Genomic DNA, 24,489 nt, shown 5'->3' with positions numbered 1-24,489 from the left:
CCGATGGATACACTTGACGACTGTAATAGCTTTCATACTGTTATACGAGCCGGCTCCAACTATTGGCCACTGACCTTGCGGTGACATTGTTGGGTTCATCAAAGAGTTTCCTTCACAATAGTCCTCTGGCTACTGAAAGTTGCAAAGTTTCTCAACAGGACGATGGCGTTAAATAAATTGAGCATCGAAAATGTTGATCTGAACGGCAAACGAGTACTTATGCGGTAAGTTCTTACATTTTTGTCTGGATTGTTTGAAAGAATTTTACAAAATTTGTTTGGGTTTGTCTGTTTTTCAGTGTCGATTTCAACGTGCCAATCAAGGATGGGAAAATCACGAGCAACCAACGTATTGTTGCAGCACTGGACAGCGTTAAATATGCGCTAAATAAAGGAGCAAAATCTGTGGTACGTATGTCCAAGTCTGCTGGGTAGATTCCGATTAAAATGTAATATCACAGGTACTTATGTCTCATCTTGGCCGACCGGATGGAAATAAAAATCCAAAGTATACCCTAGCTCCAGTTGCGGTAGAACTGAAGAATCTCCTTGGAAAAGATGTATTATTCCTGAATGATTGTGTTGGCCCAGAAGTAGAAGCCGCATGCAAGGATCCAGCACCGGGATCGGTTATTCTTTTGGAAAATCTTCGATTCTACATAGAGGAAGAAGGCAAAGGTGTAGATGCTTCTGGGGCGAAGCAGAAAGCCAATCCAGAAAAGGTATGCATGCATCAGTATTAAGTGGGGAGGATTGTGAATTTTGACTTTGGAATGGGTTCGCCGTGCTATGCTTTTGGTTGCGAACAAATTGATTAAGGTGATGACTTTATATGTTACACATGTGTACTTTTATTTCCGGGAGAAATTCTGACGCTGAATGAGAAGTATAACCATATTCGGAGGGAGAAAATTTTAAATTGGTTGTGTTAGTCTCTATTCCGGAAAAGAACTATTGTTCCCTATACTGTAATTTTTTTTTTAAATTTTCCTTCCACATACAATTGTTTCGTTGTTTGTTTAGTGAAGTACTAATAATAGTCAAATCCACGACCGAAGCAGGACTCCCTTTCCGGTAAGACCTGACCGTCGTTAGTCAATATGATATCCAACTGTACGAAAGCCTCCAAAAGACAGTGACTTCTTGCATTCGTGAGTGAACTTCGCCATTCTGTGGCCTATGCATTGAAGTCACCGGCGATGGCTTTTGGTGTCTGTGCTTTTGCTTGCAGGCTCAATCAGTCCAAAATGTCCTCGAATTCAGCCAACGTCAGACTTGGGCTGTCGCATGCTCACAAAGTCACCCCATCTCTTTGATGTATTACCCACACATTGTTAGGGTTTCTATAGGATTTGCTTATTATAGCTACTTCCACTTCCGATTCGCAGGTAGTCTGCGAGAGCAGGTCTTGAGCGACCCTACCTTGATTGAGGTTGATTCGGATCAACCTCTTTTTACCTACTGCATTTAATGCATTTTTAACTCAGGACACTTGCTGATTCCGACCATATGCCCGCTGCCCAGTCCTCCTCATCGCACAAAGTTCATTTGGAATCCCTGTTATAGACCCGGACAATGCGGCGCGTTTTCCCACATCGTTTTCATCGGCCAGACCAATCAGGGCCCTTCCTCAAAGTAGGCGGCACACCTTTTCGTTTTTTAGGAATTTGCTTCTTTCCTAGATGTTTGTTTTCCTTTTCCCAAACCCTCTTTTTTCTCTGTCCGGTAAGGTCGAGCGTCATCTGCGTTGCCTACATTATCGTCGAAGGAGTAATTTTAGGGCCTTCGATTTTTTCATATCTTCCAACTTGATTGCTTGGTGAACGTTATGTTTGTCTTTGATAAATTCCGACAATAGACCCTCGCGTTAGAAAATAACTATACGTTTTTTTACGTACGTACGTTTTTCACCTCCCCAATTACTATATCTGTTGAAAAAAAAATCAATTCAGAAAGTTCACTTATTAAATATTATGTTTTAAAAATTGAATTCGCACAAGGCGGAAAAGAAAACGCGGTGATTCGCTGACACTTCATGTGACGTCGCGGAGTGAGGGATTTGAATCTTATTGACGTGAAAGCGTACGGTTTAGTGTTTGTTACTTTTGAAGTAATCAGCTTCTACCAGAAAAGTGAAAGGACAATTCTTCCATTTACCTTAGGTTTTGGCAGTAATGGTAGCAGGCTATATAGCAAATTGTGGCAAGTACAACGTCCCCCAAAAAAAGGTATAAAAAAGGAAAGTTCAATATATTTTTTACGGGATTTTCATTATACTAAGTAGAAATTATTAGTTGAATTGAAAGTTATGTCCATGTTTTCTTTACAGTTAATATATAAATTAAGAAAGAAACTATGTATTGTTCCTTATACTGTAAATTTTTGTTTTATTTTTCTTTCGCATACCATTATTTCGTAGATCAGCCTCCTTCATCAGTTCTAGCCTCTAATTAGGTATGGTCTCCGAAACAATTGTATAATAATAATAATCGTTGGCGCAACAAACCAAACAATTGTATGCGGAAGGAAAATAAAAAAAAAATTACAGCATAAGGAACAATACCTAGTTGCACGACGGACATTTTGAATTAATCAGAAGCAAACCTCTTTACCACTGCACTATAACAATACTCCCCGCCTTATTTTCACTAATAACGGAAATCACTTCTATAGTGCAATTTAATAAAACGCTCAAAGACAGTTTTTAAAGAAAAACTGTGTGTTTGAAATTATCAGCATTTGAAATTTCAATCAAATTCAAAGAGACTGAAAAGCACGCGCCATGTTGTGACGTCACAACTCGAGCCTAGAAACTTCAGTAGCCCGGTAACTGGCATGGTACTCATAAAATATAAAACTGTCAATTTTAATTTCCCGCGTGAAATGCTAAGGAAAACAATGAAATATTGTTTCGTGCCTTGCTGTACTAATAACTCCATAAAACCTCGCAGAAAGCTTTATTAGCTGCTCCGAAAGGAGAAAGGGAGAAGTGGTTCGCCATTGTCCGGCGGAATCCAGTTTCTTTGGAGTCAGGTTTAAATTGTGAGGGTCATTTCAATGTGAGTTAACATTTTTTAAACTTTAACTTCAATCTTAATTAATAATATAATATAATAATTAATTAATAATAAATTCAAATCAAGTCACAAGGGAGGAGATTCCGCAGAAGGTTCAACGTACCCAAGGTTCGAATCGCGCTCAGTGTCAATACATTTTTTTGCGTACTATGAGTCCTGTAGAAGCATACGTTTTATTGAAATCGTAGAATCATAGAAAACGTAGCACTGTCTTTGCCGCTAGGAGTTATATTTTATTAAGTAAATATCGATATTTCGGGAACAACTTGTTCGCTTCTTCAGTACACGAGTGTATACATTTTATTGCCTTTCAGGTACAAATGTCAGAATTTGCTATATAGCTTGTTTCCATTACAGCCGAAACGTAAGGTAAATTGAAGGATTGTCCTTTCACGCAACAATTACCGAATTCTCTGTTAAAAACTTATTGATTACTTGAAAAGTAACAAGTAACAAGCACTAAACCGGATGCCTTGACGTAGATAAGATTTAACTTGCTCGCTCGCCTTGTGAGAATTCAATTTTTAAACCATTATAAATAACAAATGAGGGTTTCGAGTTGCTTTTTTTAACGGATATGGTAATTTGGCAGGTGGAACTACTATTTCGGCGTAAAAAACCATAGTCATTTTCTAATCAGTGGTAGGCTGCTTTCGGAAAGAAGGAATCAAGAAGGACGCCAATTGAACTGTGGCTTTCGTTTTTAGTGGGCTAGTCAAAAATTAAATTCCTCAAAACATTTGAAATCTTTTCTTTGAACTTACTACAATTAAAGATTTTGTTATTTGCCTTCCTCTGTTGGCGGTGATTTCCTAAGTTGAAAGCCTTTGTTGTGTCCTTTTTCGATTGATGGATTTAATAGGGTGTCATGCATTGCTGGCGCTTTCTGAAAATCCTTGCTAGTTCCATCGTAAGCACCGAGATACCTGTTGTATGGAATTTATAGGATGTATTTTCATTGTAAAAAATGTCAATCAATCTTGCTTGTCAAGTTATTATCGTGCATGGTAGGAAAGAAATAACCTGCATTGGCTATCAACACATAATTTTCACACGTTTTGACTATTGTTGTTTTCATTTGCGTTAAGTGGCTTTTATTTTTTCTTTTTTTTTGTGTTACCATTTTGGTTTTAAGCCATCTAGACCCGCGTTTGTTGACCAACTTCGCTATGTGTATTTACCGTTATAGGTTTAATCGCTCCCATCGACATTTGTTACTTTATTATATACTATATTTCGGACCAGGGTATAACGATATACAAAAAAAAAATCGAATAAAAACTGTTAAGCGGACGTGCCAGATTCAAGTGTTTCAAATGCTTTATTTGTTTAAGAAAACGAAATATATCTCAATGGAGGGACTCAAAAGGGAAACCTGACCCATGCAAAAGGCGTTGCATATTTATTTCAGTGAATATAGCTATATGGGTTATCAAGCAAACGATTTCGATTAATATTTTTTGAACCGGGTTTTCAAATTGATAAAAATATGCACAAAAATGATACACGTGAATACTACACGCTGGCTATAATGTCCTTTCCTAAACATGTACAAACATACATACGGAGAAGACTCGAACCAGAGCAAGGTACTACATTCACTCTACGAACCTTTTCGACGAAGAAACATGTATGTACAGTTAAGTCCTTAAGGGTTTAACGTGAGCACCTGTCTTGCGACTTAATCCCACGGTCTTCTTAATACATGGATTGATTTTGTGACCACAATCAGAGCCCCGCTGAGACAAGCAACAACGGTTCCAGTCTGTACCAAGTGCATGTTTTAGCATTCATACTGGTGGATACAAGACATACCTAAATCTCTGCCGAACTAAGAAGTACGGCACCCGTGTTGAAACGCAACATCACGCCGAGGCCTGAAGGTCTCTTCTCGCTTGAGCATAACCACAGCCCCCATGAAACTCCCACTAGGGGGCCTACCGCAAATAACCGCGCTGTACTCACATACAACGGGAGTTCACCCGAAGTATGAGAGTCCAGGAACTATCCCAATTCCCATGGTACCAGTATACCCCTGGTAAGGTTTCGTGGCCAATTACCACTTCAGTTGAGTCCCCGCGCAGACTCGGGTCTGATCGCCCTGATTAGGCCTTTGGAGCATTCGTCTACTGCATCACGGCCGGCAAGCCAAAGTGAGTACAGCGCCTCCCGGTGCCACCACTATGGAGGTTCTCCTCGGCTACTTGATTTTGGTTTGGCCGACAGGGTTGCCGCCCCGTCTTCCTCACCGCCACCTCTGAGCACCATATGTATGTACATCGCTGAATAGTCAAGAGCGAGGAGAAAATTAAGAGGTGAGAGTAGCTTACGATTTGGTACCGTGGCAGACAGAACTCGTCAAATGCTGCCTCACCTCTGCCCCGCATCCATGTTGCCCTGGTACGAAACAGCACCTCACCTCTTAATTTAAGAAAACTTGGCTGTTAATCCCGAAACGACGGGTCCGTGTACCAAAAAAAGTGGCAGGATTCCTCAATCCTTAAACAAAAAAGAGTGAGGAGGATATAAGGAACCGCACAAAGATGCGACCGAGATAATAAGAAATCCACTATAATATATTCAATTTCATTCTCTTGCAGGCTAAAATCTCAATCGCAAGTAGGTTTTGTCTCTTTTTGGTATTGCTTTTTTCTTCCAACGGGTTCCAGATAACAACGGGGCTCAAGAAGTTTTACTTAAAAATTATGAAAAGCAATTGTTATAAGGGGTTAAACAAAGTTTGAAAAATCTGGATTATTTCTCGATAAATCACATCAAAATTTGTTTTAACACTTTGGGTGTTTTTTGCACGCATATTTAAGATAAAATTTCTCTTTTTAATCATATGTAAGAATGCTTGAATCAGTTCTGTTTGTTTTTTAATTGTTCTGAATTCCTAGGTTAAAGAATTCCGTGAAAGTTTGAAGAAACTGGGCGATGTATATATCAACGATGCATTCGGTACAGCTCATCGTGCTCATAGCTCGATGATGGGTGAAGGATTCGAGAAACGAGCAGCAGGTTTGCTACTAACAAAAGAACTCAAATATTTCTCACAGGCCCTACATAATCCCCCGCGACCATTCCTGGCAATTCTCGGTGGCGCCAAAGTCGCCGACAAAATTCAGTTGATTGAAAATATGTTAGACAAAGTAAACGAGATGATAATCGGCGGTGGAATGGCTTTCACATTCCTCAAAGTTCTGAATGGAATGAAAATTGGGTCGTCGCTGTTCGATGAAGAAGGCGCTAAAATTGTGCAGAACCTCGTGGACAAAGCGAAAAAGAATAATGTACAATTGCATTTGCCTGTAGACTTCGTGACCGGCGATAAATTTTCCGAAGATGCAAAAGTAGGAGAAGCCACTGTGGAAGGTGGAATTCCGGATGGATGTATGGGCCTAGATATTGGACCAAAAACACGTGAGGCCTTCGCTGCCCCCATTGCGCGAGCTAAACTGATTGTCTGGAATGGGTAAGTGTATGGGACTTATCGAAAGCTGCAGTAGTTAATTTGATTGGAATGTTTACAGCCCTCCAGGTGTTTTTGAGTTCGCTAACTTTGCAAATGGAACAAAAGCAATGATGGACGGCATTGTCAACACCACGAAAAACGGAACGGTTACAATAATTGGCGGAGGAGACACAGCCTCATGCTGCGCAAAGTGGAATACGGAAAGCTTAGTTTCCCACGTCTCCACCGGGGGTGGAGCATCTCTTGAGCTTCTGGAAGGAAAGAATTTACCCGGTGTCGCCGCTTTGAGCGATAACTAAACAGCAAAGGCGAATGTATGACATATTAGATGTAAAAATGTTGAAGATTAAATATCTATTCTGCCACTAGAAGCACACAAGTAGTTCAGTTCATAATACATTTACGATTGGAGTTGCAAAATATGTTTATCAAATATATTCCAAAAATTATTGAAAATAATTGGCAATATTCGTATTTGTTCTGCTTAATTTGTAAAGTTATGGTGGAGATAAAACTGAAACTTCACTGCCTCAAAATCATTTGAATAAATTGTTACGAACTTTGGTAGTGGTACGAGAACTATGAAGGCTTTACTCGTTATTACATTTTCTTTAAAGGAAATAAATTGTAAATAGAATGTGATCTGCTTATTCGCATAATCGCAGCACCCACTGTTCGAACACAAAGCCTGCCATAAGGCCAATTGGGTTTCAGCTGGTTGGCAACGAACATCGTTATCTGATCGCAGTAATGGATTTAGGAGTTGTCTTCTGAATATGAGTTACAGAAGGGGCGCTGAAATTGGCCTCATCATCTTGGGAAGATATTGACTAAAATCATCTTCTAACGCACCAAAGCACATCTCGAAAGTTTGATCGACAGCGAACAGGCTGATCTTTTGGATGATTATGGAACAGTGTATGGAGTTTAGATCAAGTCTCCACCTGTTCTTTATCGATTTAGGGGAAGCTTTTTACAGCTAGAATATTGAATGTATCTGGAATGCTTTACGCATAAGGGGTATGCCGAAGAAACTGACAGCTATTTTCAGAGCGATAGACCAAGGTGCAAAATGTCATGTGCGGCATCGAGGTAAAATCTCAGCGGAATTTCAAGTTCAAATCAGAGGACCTCTTGCGTATTGCTTGTTGCTCAACACCAACGACAAGTTGAGATTGTTTCGCCCCAATATTCTCTCTGTGCTGGAGAGAGTAGTGCATGGAAGGTGACTGCCACTGTTACTTTGATGCTCCAAGCTTTCATCAATTCATATCTGGGGTTTCTGGCCTGAGGATGTAACAAATGAAGAACTTTGCGGACATACCTACCAGATACTCGATGCCTTGGTGAGAAAGAGGAAGTGGCAGTTGATAGGTCACACGTTAAGAAAGGAATGCGAAGCTACGCTATACAATAGCCACTGTCCCCGAAATTCCGCTAAGTTGGTCACCCTAAAACAACGCGGCGTAAAATAGCCGAGGCAGAGTGAGTCTCTTGGAAAATCATGGAGTGAATTGAAGCATATTACCAGGAATTGACAACGATGTCGCGTGGGTCTGTTTGACACGCTACACTCCACATAGGCGTTTATGACAATCATTATTGAAGAGCTTGTTTTGTTTTGAGCTGTTATCCAACTCCGCCATTCTATTCACATAGAATGCTGTTCCCAAGTCCAGATAAAGGAGGAGGCTTTGAGGCAACGTACTCTTTACTGTCCTCAGTAAAACATAAATAAAGTGCTGAAAACGGGGTAAGAAATAAATGAAGAATAGTTAGTTATTCCACAATGCCAAATCCTACCCGATCTCTTTTGCTTGTCCCATGACAGGTTGACAAAGCGAATGCATCCAATGTCGTTAAAAACCAAATGATCAGGTTGAGTTATACGCCTCGGAAAAATACTAGGGTGTTCACCGCAGTCGCAGCAGGACGGGCCCCCTGCGGACAAATGGGCAAGCGTTCTCGTCGCATGCATATCGTCAAGACGTAAGTAGATTAGTCCGAAGAAATGAAATACGTTTCCGCACGCGTTCTACAAGAAACCCGACGAACTAGTGCTAAAAGCTGCAACATAGAACGCGAATGTGGTAAAAATGGTTATAAACTTTATTTTGGTAGACTACACACTCAATACGACTGGTAGGCTACACTCCCCATTGAATCAACTGATCGCACTATTCACTCCTTTATCGTGTGGGCACCACAGGCAGGTCGACCTGATACCGAGAAGGATGCCTTCTGGAAACTTCTCGATGCAAAAACCTGTAACGTGCCCGTCGTTGACTACGTCATCATTACAGGTGACCTTAATAGTCATGTGGATGAAAAGGCAGACTGGAGGTGACATTAGAGAAAAGGGTTTGGAGCACGCAATGAGGGTGGCGAGGCTATGTCAATTTTTCGCACACTCGTAACCTTGTAATTAAGAATACATAGTTCATCAAATGATTGTTCCATTTTCCTATATTTTATAGTACTAATAATATAATACTAACCGTTAGCGCAAGAATCCATATTGGATGAGGCCCTTGAAGTGTGTTAGAGCACTTCATTCAAGACCGTAACGGTACACTACAGTAGTACATTGTAGGAGGCAATGTCGTCAGCATTGCGCTCGTCCGAGATTATTACCCTGATTTGACTCAGGTACTCATTCACAGCTAAGTCGACTGGTATTCGACGTCAAATCACGATACAAATCCCACTGCCACGAGTGAGATTTGAAGCGCGACCTTCCGTCCGATAGCCTTGCGCTCTAACCACTCAGTAAAATGCAAATCGACTATATTCTCATAAGACGATAACATTTTACCACCTTCACTGACTGCAAAGCCGTTTCCTGTGAGACCATTGTACCCCAGCAGCCACCGTTGATTGTCGTCTTGCGAATCAAACAACCGATCAAACAGCATGGGGAATGCACTGGCCCGCTGCCCATTAAATGGTGGTGATTTCGTGAGAAGAAAAACGCGATTACCAACTATTACGAATGTGGAAGAATAGTGGAAGTCAATTGAAAACACGATCCACAAAGCGGTTTATGCAACACTCGGGGCCACCAAGCCAGGTAAGCGGTTCATCAACCGAGATACTTTGGAGTGATGATGTTGAAAGGAAGATCCGAGAAAAGAAACGCCTATACCACAAGTTACCGCTGGCTAATGGGTAAATTACTAAAAATGCCAACCTGTAAACAAAGAAAGCGATCGTTGTCACTGGAGCGGTCCATTATAAAGATCTTTATGATAAACTGGACAGACACTCCGGATGGCGAGAGGGATATGTATCCACTTGTCAAAAGCTGACGTCAACGCACACAAGATATCGAACATTTCTTTTGCGTTAATGGTAAGAACGGCACTTTGCTTACCGACCGACGAACCGCGACGGACAGATATTTCGAGCAGATTTCAACGGCAGAATTTATTCATTATTCATTGATGTCGAGGAAGCAATAAAACGAATATAATCGAGGAAAACAACGGGACCTGACGATGTAGCATCTGAGCTCTGGAAAGCGAAGAGCTGGAATTCAACACTGTGGCTCAGTGAATTCTTCAATCGGGTTATTCAAGACTGGCAAGAAAGTACCACATTTTCAATATGGAAAAAGAAAGTTAGTCTAGTAGAATGTTCAAATTACCGTCCAATCCGGTTGATATTCATATCATGAAGATTTTTGAAAACATTATTGAAAACCGTATTCGCGAAATTGTTCAAATAACCATGAATCAAGTAGGGTTTTTCAAGGACTGCGGAACCACTGACACACTACGCGGTTATCCATGGAGAACTACCGTGAGAAACATTGCCACATGAACTAATCTGGTATACTCTACGACAACATCTAGTACCAGAGGAAATCGTGCCCTGGGTTAAATTGCTTTTCCGCGATCCATCCGAAAAGTAAAGTTCGAAGTGTGGCGGATGTATCAAAACCGCTTCGTGTCTCTGTCGGTGTTCATCTAAGAACCGCCCTCTCACCACTCCTTTCTGTTGTTCATCTAAGAACCGCCCCCTCACCACTCTTTTCTGTTGTTGTTACAGACAAGGTTACATAGGATATCTAACGTCCAACACCCTATACACTGCGTCTCAAATCTAAAATGTATCGCACTGTCGTTTGTCCTGCCGCCCTTTATTATTCTGAGTGTTGGCCAACTATAAAGGACAATGAAGGGAGTTTTGCGGTAATGGAGACGAAGATATTGCGAAATGAAGATATTCACGATCAATATGGGGGTGCACTGATCGTGGAGAGGCGTGTTTGATGATATGGTCACGTAATACGCGCTAACGAGAATTCACTCTCCAAAATTGGTCTGAACATCAATGGTCAATGGAAAGCGACCAAAAGGCCGGACGAAACAACGGTGGTGTGATACACTGGATGGTGATTTGAAAGCGACTACATCTAGATCGGGTCTTTGATAAAATAAAATTACACCATCGATCACAACGAGCCGACTCCGCTTGTGAACAGGACAAAGGCTAAAAAAAATGAGATTGTATTACATTATCCACCACTGTTTCATTTTAATTAAAGCAGGAAGACCGAATACAGGAGTAGCAAATCAAGTGGCTAAGGGGTATGGAATGTCATTGCGTATCCATGTGTTTAATATATTGGTGTTTCGATTGCACTTAGATGGTTTTCCTTTTTTGTGTTGCTCTACCCCTCTTGAATATCCTGTGTTCAGTCTTCTTGAATTGAAGTTACCAACTAGTGACTAATTTTGATTGATTTTATGCATGAAAATCTTTCATTTCTACTTTATGATAAGATTTGCAGACCATGTTGTTTGGGAATAGGTGTTAAAGGGTAGTATAAGTCCCTGGGCGAAATATGGATTGGTACCCGCGATGGTGTATACAACCTAGGAAACGCCTGCTGACAAATTGTACCAATTGGTCCTCCAGGTTGGGGGTTGGGTAAGGGTGACAACCCTACGCGGAAAACCGAAGTTTCGAAGCCACGGAAAGGGCCTCGGACAGGATAGATTTTGCAACGATGAGCCCGGCATAAAAATGGCCCGATAGAAAAGATTACAGAGTCGGAGAAGAGTAACTTCTACGAGGCAGTTGAGCGGACTCTCGAAGCCTGTGTCAGGAATGATATCAAAATCATACTTGGAGATTTTAACAGCCAAGTAGGAACGAAACCTGTATTCAGGCGATACGTTGACTCCCATAGTTTACATATGGACACCAATGATGACAGACTGCGGATAGTTGTTGGAAGTACCTGGTTTGCACGGAGAGCGGTCCACAAATATATGTGAGCCTTTCCAGACGGGACCAGAGGAGCGCCAAAATAGATTCGAATCACTATCTCGTTGGCATAGTGCTCCGGGATCGAATTACACCACCGCCTAAAATCCCCTCTGACATCAGGTGAGAGTGAATACTAAAGCCATCCACAACATAGCCTTTAGTAACCCTTTTAAGGGGGAATGGAGTACATAATAACCGTAGCTAACAGATGTCCTGGAGACGAAATGGTGAAAAATCATGATGAAATGAAATGAATGGACGCGGGCACGTGCGTAGACTTATCACGAACTCCGTCGAGCAGAGAAGCGACTTCACAGACGGAAAAAGGAAGCCTGGGAGAGCAGCCGCACCAGGCGCGCATGTTTTACCAAGAAGTCAGCAGGATGAAGGCTTATACGCCTTGATGCTCATCCTGCCAAGACAAAGACGAAAATCTGATTTCTGACAGAGTGGGCATATTGGTGCGATGGGTTGAGTACTTTTTGTGAACTGCTCAACCACCAGAACATCGGCGAGTTGGAGGTCACGCCAACTGAAGACGACGGACAAAAGCTGCCACCACCAAGGATGAAACCTTACACACCTCGATGCTGCTCGATTACAGCCCAATCGGCTAAATATGAATGTGACCAATTACACCAATTACCGTGTGGGATAGAATCAATTCCTGACGACTGGCAACGAGGCATTTCTGTCCCATACATAAAAAGGGGGATATCACCCAGTGCAGCATTTAGAGATATCACGTTACTGAGTACCATCTATTAGAAATTCTCCGCTATCTTGCTAGGCCAAATAGCCCCATACGCCCAGAACATCATTGGCACATACGATGGATTCACTCCAGGTAAATCTGCAACAGATCAGATTTTCTCTGTTCGGCAAGCGATGGAAAAACTGCTGAAATATACCTATCAGTTGCATCATTTTTTCATCGAATTCAAGGCCGCCTATGACAACATAGTGAGGGTAAAACTGTACACGGCCATGGGAGAAATCGGTATCCCAACGATGTTGATAAGACTAACTAGACTCACCCTAACCAATGTGCGAAGCCAGATAAAAGCAACGTGATCACTTTCGACACCATTTAGCATCAACAACGGTCTAAGATAAGGGGATTCCCTGTCATATGTCCTCTTTAACTTGGCCCTGGAAAAAAATGATTCGCGATGCAGATGTCAATGCAAGACGCACCATCCTCTTCAAGTCCAAACAACTACTGGCATACGCTGACGATATTGACACAATGGGAAGAACAGCTCGAGATATACAGTCTACCGTCATCCAGATCGAGCATGCGTTGCGTAAGCTGGGGCTGCACATTAATGAAGGCAAGATGAAGTACATGGCGGCAACGTCAGCGCCAAGAACAAAGAACCAACAACATCGAATCGCACTGTGTAGAAAAAGGGAATGCTCTATCATGCATCCTCCTTAACCTGACCCTGGAAAAAGTAATTGGCGATGCAGATGTCAATGCAAGAGGCGCCATCCTCTTTAAGCCCACCCAACTACTGGCCGATATTGGCACTATGGGAAGAGCCGAGACCCGAGATGTACAGTCTACCTTCATACAGATCGAGCAGTTGACGCCAGATATCGGAATGAAGACTGGTGGCAACGTCAGCGCCAAAAAAAAAAACAAAAAACCAACAACATCGAATCGCACTGGTCAAACGAAAACAATAAAGATAGGAGCCTATAATTTTGAGACTGTTGAAAATGTCTCCTATCTATGGTCGAAAATCACAACTGATAACATCTATGACGATGAAATCCGTGCACGGTTGTTGGCAGCTTAGACTCTATTGGCTTCAGCTTACAAACACTGTTCCACTCGAAACGTCTCACCATAGGATCAAAGTTCATATATTCCTCGGAGACCTGGCTTCTGAACAATAAAAATTACGAATTCTTGGCCGCGTTCGACAAAAGAATCTGCTGAAGAATTGTTGGCCCCTTACATGAGGATGGACGATTCCGTAGCTATAGGCTAGCGACGAAATCTATAAGCGATACCACGATCGTTTAGTTGTGGATGAAATCCGGCTCAACAAGTTGCAACTTGTGAATTGAATTGTGAATACGTGTAGCCGAAACTGGTAAGTACGAAAATACCTCTCTATACGTTTACATCGTCTCACAGTTGTTTTGCTTCTCGTGTTTTTGCACTCCATTCCATACATTTTTTATTTCAGTATTGAATTAAATTCTTATTAGGTTACACTTCGGTTTTCGCTTATGGGTACTTACGCCAAAACAAAAATCTACTGTGTTAATACCTAAAATCGGCTACAGATTTGTACTTTGTACTGTCCGGAGTCTAATTGCGCAATAAAGTTGAGAAAAGCCGAACTTCTAACAGGATGAAGGATGGAAACAGAAAAAGACTTTGACTAAAATGTTGATTTCATGAGGTACATTATTCAGTCAGAGTTCGCCGCATAGGTCTCTAAACTCTTCAGATACCCAAGGAGAAAGTTTTGGTGAAGTAATTAGGAACAAATGCGCGCAACCAACTGAAGACAAAGGTCGGGGCTTTGGAAAAGGCATTCGCTAATAATAATAATAATCGTTGGCGCAACAATCCATATTGGATGAGGGCCTTGAAGTGTGTTAGAGCACTTTATTCAAGACCGTAACGGTACACTACAGTAGTACATTGTAGGAGGCAATGTGATCAGCATTGCGCTCGCCCGAGATTATTACCCTGATTTGGCTCAGGTACTCATTCACAGCTGAGTCGACTGGTATCCGATATCCAGTCGCGATAACAAATTCCTCTGCCCCCAGCGTGAGTTGAACCGCGACCTTCCACTGCGACAGCTCAAAGCTCTAACCACTTGAGCCATCCGGACACATTCAATACCGCCTTTAAAGTCTTGTGGTGCGGCAGGATTCGCGGCATTCCAAATTTATTTCGAATGTTACGAATACGAGTGGATAGGTGACGCACCGGAACTCTTTACGTTTTTTTTAGAACTCGCCACTGAAGTGGAGAGCTAGCGGTGAGAAAGTGCCGTTGTTTGGAAGCAGAGGGACTGCATGGAGAAGAACCGGTCTCTTCTGCTTCTAGTCGTCACCCAAAACGGACATTGTTATGGTTATGGTTTAATAGAAAGTTGCTATTTCCTGCTTTTCGTTTTAATTTCATGATCCAGTCCTTAGTACATAGTGTGAATTCTCGGCAAATGAAAACAGTGGGCAATAAACGAAACATCGTGTATTTTTTCTCGAGCTGTGAAATTCAAAATACTAGGGGAGGCTGCACCGTGGAGTAGTGAACAACTCGACAGTGTGCATGTGTGCTCCTCAGTCTCGTGCCCTGCTAAATACAGTAAGAAGACACTGCTACACTGGTGGAATGCAGATCTCTTCAGCCTCAGGAAGCTGACCAGGGAAATCTTCAACATCTGCTACAAGTATAAATATTGGCAGCCATACAAGGACTGCCTGAAGAAGTACTGCCATCTTCGTCTCCATTACGACAAGACGCCGTTCATTGTTTTTGATAGTCGGCAAATATTCAGACCCATAGAGAGCAACAGGACGGACGACATTGCGATAAATTTTAGATTTGAGACGTTCGTTGATGAGTCGATCACAAAGGACACCAGTTATGGAACGTCTCTTCATCCAAGTTGCGTTAATGCGTGAAGCAATTTCGATTTTCTCCCTCGAGCCAGATTGCAGACTGCTCCGAATCTCTGGCCATTCCTCTCCTTACGCCTTCCATGGTTGAGTTCCTCATTGGTAATCTTGACTCCAATGTCGGACTTGGCCCCGATGCACTTCCTAACCTCTTCCTCCCTAATTATAGAAATCACATTTCCCTCCCCCTGAGTATAATCTTCAACAAAAGTCTAGATGAATGCTACTTTCCCCGTTTCGGGAAAGAGGTCCTTATCATCCCTAACCTCAAGAGCGGAGACTCTTCTCTTGCTGTGAACTAACGCCCCATTTCTCTTCTCTCCTTTTGCTCCAAAATCCTGGAAAGATATTATACGTTAACTACTGGTTGACCGCGCACTTCGGTCACCTCATTGTCAAAGAGCAGCATGGTTTCGTGAAACATAAATCTAGGGCTTCCAACTTTCCGGTATTTACCAATTTTATTGTTAAATACTTCAATTCACGACAGGAGGTACGTGCTATTTATACCGATTTCTCCAAAGCCTTTGATACCATTGACCATAACATTGTCCTCTCTAAACTTTCATTACTAGACTTCCCTTCCTCAGTCATCTCCTAGCTTTCCTCCTATCTCTCTCATACCGTTCCTGAAAAGTTTCTTTTCATTGTTACTCATCTCGTTCCTTCCCTCCTTCCTCTGGTGTTCCCCAAGGCTCTATACTTGGCCCGCTACTCTTCCTGTTTTTTATCAATGACCTCGCCTCGATCCCCACCTGCCCATATTTACTTTACGCAGACGACCTTAAATTGTTTGCCCCTGTTTCGTCTCCGTTGGACTATGCTCTCTTACAGTCCAACCTGGATAATTTAGTCCGTTGGTGGTCGAACAACAAGCTAACACTGAATGTCAACAAATGCCACTGGATGTGCTTTTAGCTTAAACCCTCCCCCATCCTTTTCCTATTCTCTCAGTGGGCAACCACTTTCACTACTGATCTCCTTCAAAGACCTGGGTGTAATATTCGACGACAAACGTTTCAATTTCTACTTCATTCACATCATCAAAAGAACTTCCAAAATGTCTGGTTTTATCCAACGTTCTTCTTCCGACTTTACTTCAATCCAGCCCTCCTTAACACTCTTCAATTCCCTTGCCGGAAACATCCTTGAATATTGCTGTGTAGTCTGGTCCCGCTTCCGCATTCATGACTGAAGTTGTAGAACGCAAATTCACTCGGACCCTCTTTTACAAAAAGAACTTTCTAAGGGTTGATTAACCGTCACGAATCCGCACCCTCAATCTCTCCTCCCTACAGCAACGCCGTATCTTCCTTGTTATGTGTATTCTTTTCAAACTCTGCAATTGTTTGATGGACTGCTCCGCCAACTCGGATATTACTTTCCGTTTCCGTATCGCCTCGTTCCATAACACAGGTAGTGGGGACATTTTTGATGTACCCTTCGCGGAGCTCGAGACTTACTTCCACTCTTCGATCCCGAGGCTGTGCCGGTCCTACAATGCCCTACAGCATGGGTCCTTTGACTCTATTTCCTTCTCTAGTTTTAAACGTAAAATAACTTGCTCCTCCCTCTGAGGACAATATGTAATAAGGAATTTGTCTTCTGTGTATTGTCCTCATTAAATAAATAAATAAATGAACCCAGTTCTCCATTGGCTGATACGGTTGACCCGAGGTATTTGAATCGCTCAGTTCTGGGCAGATTACTGCCGCTGACAGTGATTGTGCCTGTTTCATGAGGATCGGTCGTCAAAAAATCAGTTTGTTTAGATTCAATCGGAGATCGTGTTGCATGAGGCGATCATTCCATTTTTGGACAAGTTGCTCGAGATCGTTTTTGCTGAGACGCTAGGAAAACATGATCTGCATAAAGCAGTGTCTAGGGCGTTGGACGTTGAATGTCCCGTGTGACGGTGTCCATAACAAGAACAAAGAGGAGTGTTGAGAGGGCGCTTCTTTGATGAACACCAACAGAGACACGAAGCGGTTTTGATAACCCATCATACTTCGAATTTTACTTTTCGGATCGTGGTAGTGCAATTTAACCCAGCGCACGAGTTCTTCTGGTACTACGTGTTGTCGTAAAGCATACCAAATGAGTTAGTGTCACACGGTCAAACGCTTAGAAGCGTTTATTTTTACGGACCTTAATTTCAACATCGTCATTCCAAAGTCAAGCCTGTCGGTTGATGTACCGCTTGCCAGGCTTGGTAACCCCGACGGTTGCAGAAGCCGCTTTGTGGATCGTGTCTTTCATTTGGTTCCACGATTTTTTCACATTCGTAATAGTTGGTAATCGCGTAAGTGAGATCATTTCTTCTTCCGCCAGTGCGTTCCTCACGCTGTTTTATCGGTGGCTTAATTCGCAAGACGGCAATCAACGGCCGATGTTCAGGTACGATGGTCTCGTAAGGAGCGGCGTTGCAGTCAGTGACGGTGGTAAGATGTTATCGTCTTATGAGAATATAGTCGATTTGCGTTTTACTGTTCCCACTATAAAATGTAGGAGGATGAGATAATCGTTTGACGAACCATATATTCATAAGTACAAGGTCATGGTTGTCCGCAAAATCGATTATACGTTCGCCACCCTCATTGCGCGCTGTCTGCCTTTTCACCCACATGACTATTAAGGTCGCCGGCAATGATTATGTAATCGTTAGCAGGCACGTGACAAGTGTTTTCATCGAGAAGTTGCCAGAAGGCATCTTTCTCGGCATCAGGTCGACCTGTCTGTGATGCATACGCGGTGAAGAAGTGAATAGTGCGATCAGCTGATATAATGGTGAGCTTCATCAGCCGATCATCAAAACGTTCGACTTCTTTAATGGCATCACGGAAACGTATGGCAGCGGTGCCGTCTTCAGCTGAAACCTAGGGGTTTTGACGAGAGAACCTGCGGCGAAGCTACTCGGCTGCGGTCGACTGGCGGACGTCAAAACGAAGGCAGTGCTCTCACTTCCTTCGAGTACCGTCTGCTTTTTGGAAGAAAGGCTTCAGTCTGCTCCCCACACTCGAGGACCTTATAGGGACCCTCGCATGGCGGCTGCAGCGGCTTCCGGAGTGCTCTGCAGGGATGTCACGGACGGCTGTAGGAAGGCCAAGCAGAACGAAAAGCAAGACTTGCAACCAGGACGGTACGTCGCGCGCCATAATAGCTGCCTTCAGCGTCCAATGCCAATGTGCTATCATCCCATTGGACTGTGGATGGTATGCAGTAGTTCGTTGACGTTTGAGGCCCAGGAGCTTGCTGAGCTCCGAGAAATAACTTTAAAATTCTATAGAGTGTAACAGCCGGGTTAAACTCTCCACTCTCAGGGTTTTTTTCGCGAAATTGAAAGACCTCAGTAAAGTGAAAAAACTATTTCGACCAATGACGTGCACTGGAAATTGTTCATAATCAAGCAGCTAATCATCTCATTTGCCTGTTTATATGAATAAAATTAATTGAATAGTATAATACAGTAAACACGGTCTCATGCCTTATACAGGGTGCGGCAGCTTAACTTCCTTTTTTCAAAACTCAATATAAGCTATTGTATGCATCGGAAAATATTTAGTTATTTTTTATAATGTAGGTACGTGTCTAAAGTTTTTATTTACATTGTTTTGAAGATCAAATTTGTTAGGTGACGTCCCCCATTCTCCATACATTGCGTAAACCGATTTCTGGCGTTTGTCATGACTCTTGTTAGCATAGCAGGTATTATGTTGGCAATTTCTTCTTGGATGCTGGTCTTGAAATCTTGTAGGGTTCTTGGACGGTTCACATAAACACGGGATTTCAAAAAACCCCATAGAAAAAAATCACAAGGGGACAGATCGGGGGAGCGTGCCGGCCATTCCAAATCGCGCTCTGGAAAGTGTTCCATCGTGTTGCACCGTCTTGTTGTAACCAAGTGTCCCCAAAATTCAAATTTTCTAGCCGTGGGAAAAAAAATTCTGTAGCATGTTTACATACCGGTCCGAATTCACTGTCACTGTAATCTCATTTTCCTCAAAAAACCAGGGACCAATAATTCCAGCTGAGGAAATAGCACACCACACTGTGACTTTGGGTGAATGCAAAGGCTTTTGATGCAATTCTCGAGGGTTGGTGTCAGCCCAGTAGCGCATGTTTTGTTTATTAACCGACCCACACAAATGAAAATAGGCTTCATCGCTAAAAAAAACAATAGCACCCTCGGGAACGACATCAAGAAGAAGCTCACACGCGTTCATCCGAGAATTGAAGTCACGTTCTGAAAGTTCCTGCACTATCGCCATCTTATAGGGATGAAAATGAAGATCATCACGAAGAATTCTTCTCACAGAACGATCGGATAGTCCAAGGGCAGATGCGTGTTTGCGCATAGAACGCCGTGGCGATCGCAACGTTGACGCTCTCACTGCTTCAATGTTCTCAGGTGATCTAACGGCCGAGGGACTCCAGTTCTTCCTTTTGTCGCACTTGCAGTTTGTCTGAATGTAGTGACCCATGTAACAATTGATTTGCGGTCTGGGACGGGAGCCAACGGGGCTAAATTAAAGCGATTCCGAAATGCACGCTGTGTTGCAATAACCGAACATCCGCGTGAAAAGTAAACCTCAACGGCAAAGGCACACTCCTCACTATTCCAACGCATGATGGCGACTGAACCGTGTCGGAACAGAACTTTACAGTATCCCCTCTTGAACGAGACCATCAGGGCTCCGCTATGACATCAACTAAGTGGCGCGCATTTTAAAAAAGGAAGTTATGCTGCCGCACCCTGTAGAAGAAATCAGGAACACACGAAAATAAAATGTTTTCGAATATATAAAAACATCGATAAATATAAACTATAAACAGTGGTTAATTAATTAAATAAATATATTGAAATCTAACCAAATAAATATTGATTATTTTTATTCTAGGTCTATGCACCGTTCTTTATGCAAAAGCTCCTTAATTACTTTATCAAAAAATCGTTCTCTCTTCGCATTTGTATGAGAATATCAGTTGTTGTTAAGATTGACGATTTCTCAATAAAACTAGGACCGATTTTAGTATCGAGAATGACCTCTCGGCACTAACCATGGTGACTGGAACTTTTGTTAATAGCTTCCTCAAAAGAAGTGATTTTAACAACTCGTGACATGAGGTCGAGTAATGTTAATATTGTAGAATTTGATTTACATTTACCTTTTGGAACTCATCTATCGGAAAGTTACTTTTAGTTTTTTCGCTAACTTTATTTTATTGAAAAATTCATTGTTATATTCAACGAGCGAGTCAACGGTTTTCCCCAGAAAATTTAAATTTTGAGAGAAACATTAAACCGAATCTTTCTTTCCAAATTTAAATTGATAAAACATTTCAATAAATACATTTTGATTCCTTTGTATAAGAGAGGAAGTATGTCTAGATTTAGATTTATCTCTTATAGTGTGTCGAAGAAATCCGATGACCATTTTTCTGAGTGGCTATAACCTAAAATGTGAGAGCGTATTGCTACTGCAGTACGATTGTACGAATCCGACGAATCTCCCTTCAATGTCATTTGAACATCATTGCCAATAGCAGCCGAGAAGCTAATATCCGGCGTTTCGTCTACCATTGCAATTCCAAGATATTACGATCAACGTTTTCCTTATTTAAACTAACTAATATTGCCGCCTGGATACTTAGAATCAACTCTATTCACTGAGATCCAAAGCAATCCAGTTACTACCTGAAGATGTTTTTTTCGTAAAATTAAATTAATCACTAAATATAGCTTTGATCTGAACATACTTCCTGTTAGCAAATAAAAGACATGGTTTTGGCCGACCCGACCCAGAAATTTCTCCTTTTTGTCGAAAAAAGATTGAAAATCCCGGTTTCAATATAGCATCCGACGCTCAGCGCAACTCCGGCTCAATACGAAGCGAAAACTTACGAAATTTGTCGCAAAAATCGCAGTAAGATATGAATACACTTGTATTTTTACTATTTTTTCTATTTGAATATAATTGAATATCATAGGCTGACCTTAGACGATCAGTATTTCATCAGCCGGGCGTCAGTCTGAATGACAAAGCTATGGCTCACTGATCTTCTAGTGTATTTTTATGGCAATGAATGATGAAAATTTGAATTTTTAAATAAAATCTGTCAGACTGGCTGCACTGATGATAAGTTGAGGGTAGTGCAATTCTAATTGTGTTGTTAATCGAAACGTGGCTTCCGAGTGGACTTCTTCTGCTGGCGTCGTTCTTCGCGAATGTGTTTTGAGGTTGCTCGTGGTTCGGTTCGTTTGTTCTAGTTGAAGTTTTCGCTTTTCCTCTCTGTCCCGCGAAGCCGGAAGCAGGTATTGGAGCGTGCTTGCGTGCTGGTTTTCGTATTCTGTGGGGATGTCCCGTTTTTTATTCTGATGCGTGGTTTTTCTGCTGTGTAATTTCTTTGGTGGCGTGTGGAAAGAGCTGTTAATCGCGTATCCCTTCTTTAAATTGTACCGTTAGTGCAACGGTTTTTTTGGCTTTTCACCACAGGTAGCGGTTTATAACCTTGAACCTAGCCTGCTTTTGTTTTTCTATTGCCCGTTATTGCGTCACATGTTTATTACTTTGTTCAAATGTCTTTGATAATCTTTGAAAATTGAGGCTCAGGAGCGGCCGCCTGATTGTCCCCCTGGAAGAATTCCGTTTGCATTTCCCTTTAACTCCCTACAGCTGTATCACGAAGTTAAATTGTTAAGGGGGTCATCCCGTGTGTCGGATCTGAGGAAACGATTTTTTTTCGGTATCAATTGTATTTAGATATAGTGTAGAAGATATGGGCAAAGTGATTTTTTGAATTTCGGAGTAGCTCGGAAATTATAGTGTTAAAAACGTAATAAGTCACTTGCCAGATTTATGTATGTATGTATGTATGTATGTATTTATCGGTCTGAATAACGTTCCAATAATAATAATAATAATAATAATAATAACTCCGCCGAAGCCGGTCCCAAGCCCGGTTGTGAAAGGAGGAGGGATGGATAGCTTCAGTCTGAATGGCTGTACGCCACCGCAGCGTCTCAGGGGGTAGGTGAGGAAAGTGCAGGAACTTTACAGACTTGCAGATTACTCACTAAGGAAGCTATCTACACACCTGGCAGCTAGGGATAAAATGCACCACCAAAAAATGAGAAGAAGGAGAAATTTAAGGTCCGGTACGGATAACCGGCGGGAGTCGTCTGACTTGGTGACTGGGTCGGGCTCTCGTAATGGACAGCACGGCGTCGAAACCGCTAGTCGTGGGGCGGTTCGACATCTAGGCGCCACGACGACCAGGAGCACAGCTCCGCCTGCTGCAGCTGTTTCGCCACAACCTGTGGCGACCACTTCAGCAGGTTCGCGTAGGAAGCGGATGAAATGGACTGAAGAAATGAACCTCTTCATCATCCGCTCCTACTACGAAATAACGGCGGGGGCGGGTACAACATCTTACCGCCCCTTGTTGCACCAGAGATTCGTCGAGCGTTTCCCGCAATTCGCGCACGTGACTGTGCAGCGGTCGCAGACCAGTACCGCTTTATTACTCGCAGCAACACAATCCCGGCCACCATCAGGGAACGTGTTCGACTTGAAGTCATCGGGGAAACTGGTGACCGAGAGTCGATGGGGGCAGAGGCGGCGGCATCAACAACATCACGCCGCACTGCAGGCAACAGGTTCAGTACTCGCCGAAGCACTCTTCTCCACCGTCCAGCTGAGGTTTCCGCTGAGGTTCGGGACGAATTCCAAAGAGCGTGTATAGAATTCTCGGATATGGATCCTTTGCATAGACCAGGCATTCCCAGGCTCTATGCATCTCCAGCAACTCCGGGAATTCTATCTCAAATCAATGATGAGATTGCATCTCGACTGTGTGCTGATATGTCGCTGCTGCAACTACAATCACTTGTGTATTGTGGTGCAGTTGCGGCTATCAGATTGCACGGTCAGAAGATTCGCTTTCGTGTTATTGGTTTGAGTGACAAAAGAGATCCACCATGGAAAATTCGTCTGGAACGTCGGCGGGACTCACTAAGGCAGGACATTGCTAGACTGATTCAGATCAGCACTGGCAATGCCAGCCGACGGGTGAGAAACAAAGTGCAGAGGGTTTACCGGAACTATGCCATCCCCTGTGAGACACCCGTTGTTGAAATTCTGGACACACTAAAACAGAAACTTTCTGTCATATGCAGTCGGTTACGGCGGTATGGCGAAAGTTATTCCAGACGTGTCCAGAATGCAACATACGCGAGGAACCAGCGGAGCTTTTTCAGATCTCTCAACGAATCCCAACAGAGCGCCCAGACAATACAGTTCTCGGTGACGGAAGCGAAAGAGTATTGGGGTGGACTTTGGGGGTTACCTGCCCAGCATGCTGAGCATGCTGAGTGGATCACCGCCGAAGGCACCCGCCATGTCAATACACCTGGCATGAATTTCGCGGATGTTACCGAAGAGGAAGTTCGACGAGCCATAAACAGCTCGAAGAACTGGAGGGGCCCAGGTTTGGATCGGGTGCAGAATTTCTGGTATAAGAAATTTACCAGCGTACACAGTCGGTTGGCACGCAGTATAAATGAGGTCATGAGTCGGCCGGAGGAATTTCCACCTTTCCTCACTGCGGGGATTACCTACCTTATCCCTAAGAAGGACACGGTGCAGGACCCCGCAGACACAAGACCGATCACTTGCTTGCCAACCCTCTACAAATTCATCACGTCCATTATTAGTGGAAGGATCAATGCGCACCTCGAGACCAACAACATTCTATCCGAGGAGCAGAAGGGCTGCCGAGTTGGGTCAAGGGGTTGCAAAGAGCAACTCATTATCGACTCGGTAGTTGTAGGACAAGCAACTAGAGGCCAAAGAAACCTCTTCAGTTGCTATTTCGATTATGCCAAGGCTTTTGATAGCGTTCCGCATACCTGGCTAATCGACATCCTGCATCTGTATCGCATTGATCCGAAACTAATAAAGTTTTTGGCGACAGTCATGGAAGGGTGGCATACCACCTTGTCAGTCCG

General features: G+C 42.8%; 1 protein-coding gene across 1 annotated transcript; it reads left to right on the top strand.

The window, feature by feature from the left end:
* The first annotated feature begins 56 nt into the window (after positions 1-56).
* Positions 57-7,130, top strand: LOC119656137 (phosphoglycerate kinase). Its single transcript, XM_038062470.1, has 5 exons — positions 57-224; positions 299-407; positions 461-721; positions 5,977-6,551; positions 6,610-7,130. Exons 1-5 carry the CDS (start codon positions 163-165, stop codon positions 6,848-6,850), a joined length of 1,248 nt encoding a protein of 415 aa, XP_037918398.1. The 5' UTR covers positions 57-162; the 3' UTR covers positions 6,851-7,130.
* The last annotated feature ends 17,359 nt before the right edge of the window (positions 7,131-24,489 follow it).

This window comes from Hermetia illucens, chromosome 4 (genome assembly GCF_905115235.1).
Source record: "Hermetia illucens chromosome 4, iHerIll2.2.curated.20191125, whole genome shotgun sequence".
NCBI classification, from domain to species: domain Eukaryota; kingdom Metazoa; phylum Arthropoda; class Insecta; order Diptera; family Stratiomyidae; genus Hermetia; species Hermetia illucens.
The sequence above is the reverse complement of the archived record's forward strand: the minus strand, read 5'-3'. Positions and strand labels throughout refer to the sequence as shown.

Excerpts from the sequence above, each read along its gene's own strand:
- LOC119656137 (XM_038062470.1), top strand. The coding sequence starts at position 163 with ATGGCGTTAAATAAATTGAGCATCGAAAATGTTGATCTGAACGGCAAA. Across the intron at positions 408-460 it reads ATAAAGGAGCAAAATCTGTG|GTACTTATGTCTCATCTTGG; the intron begins GTACGTATGTCC and ends GTAATATCACAG. Across the intron at positions 722-5,976 it reads AGAAAGCCAATCCAGAAAAG|GTTAAAGAATTCCGTGAAAG; the intron begins GTATGCATGCAT and ends CTGAATTCCTAG.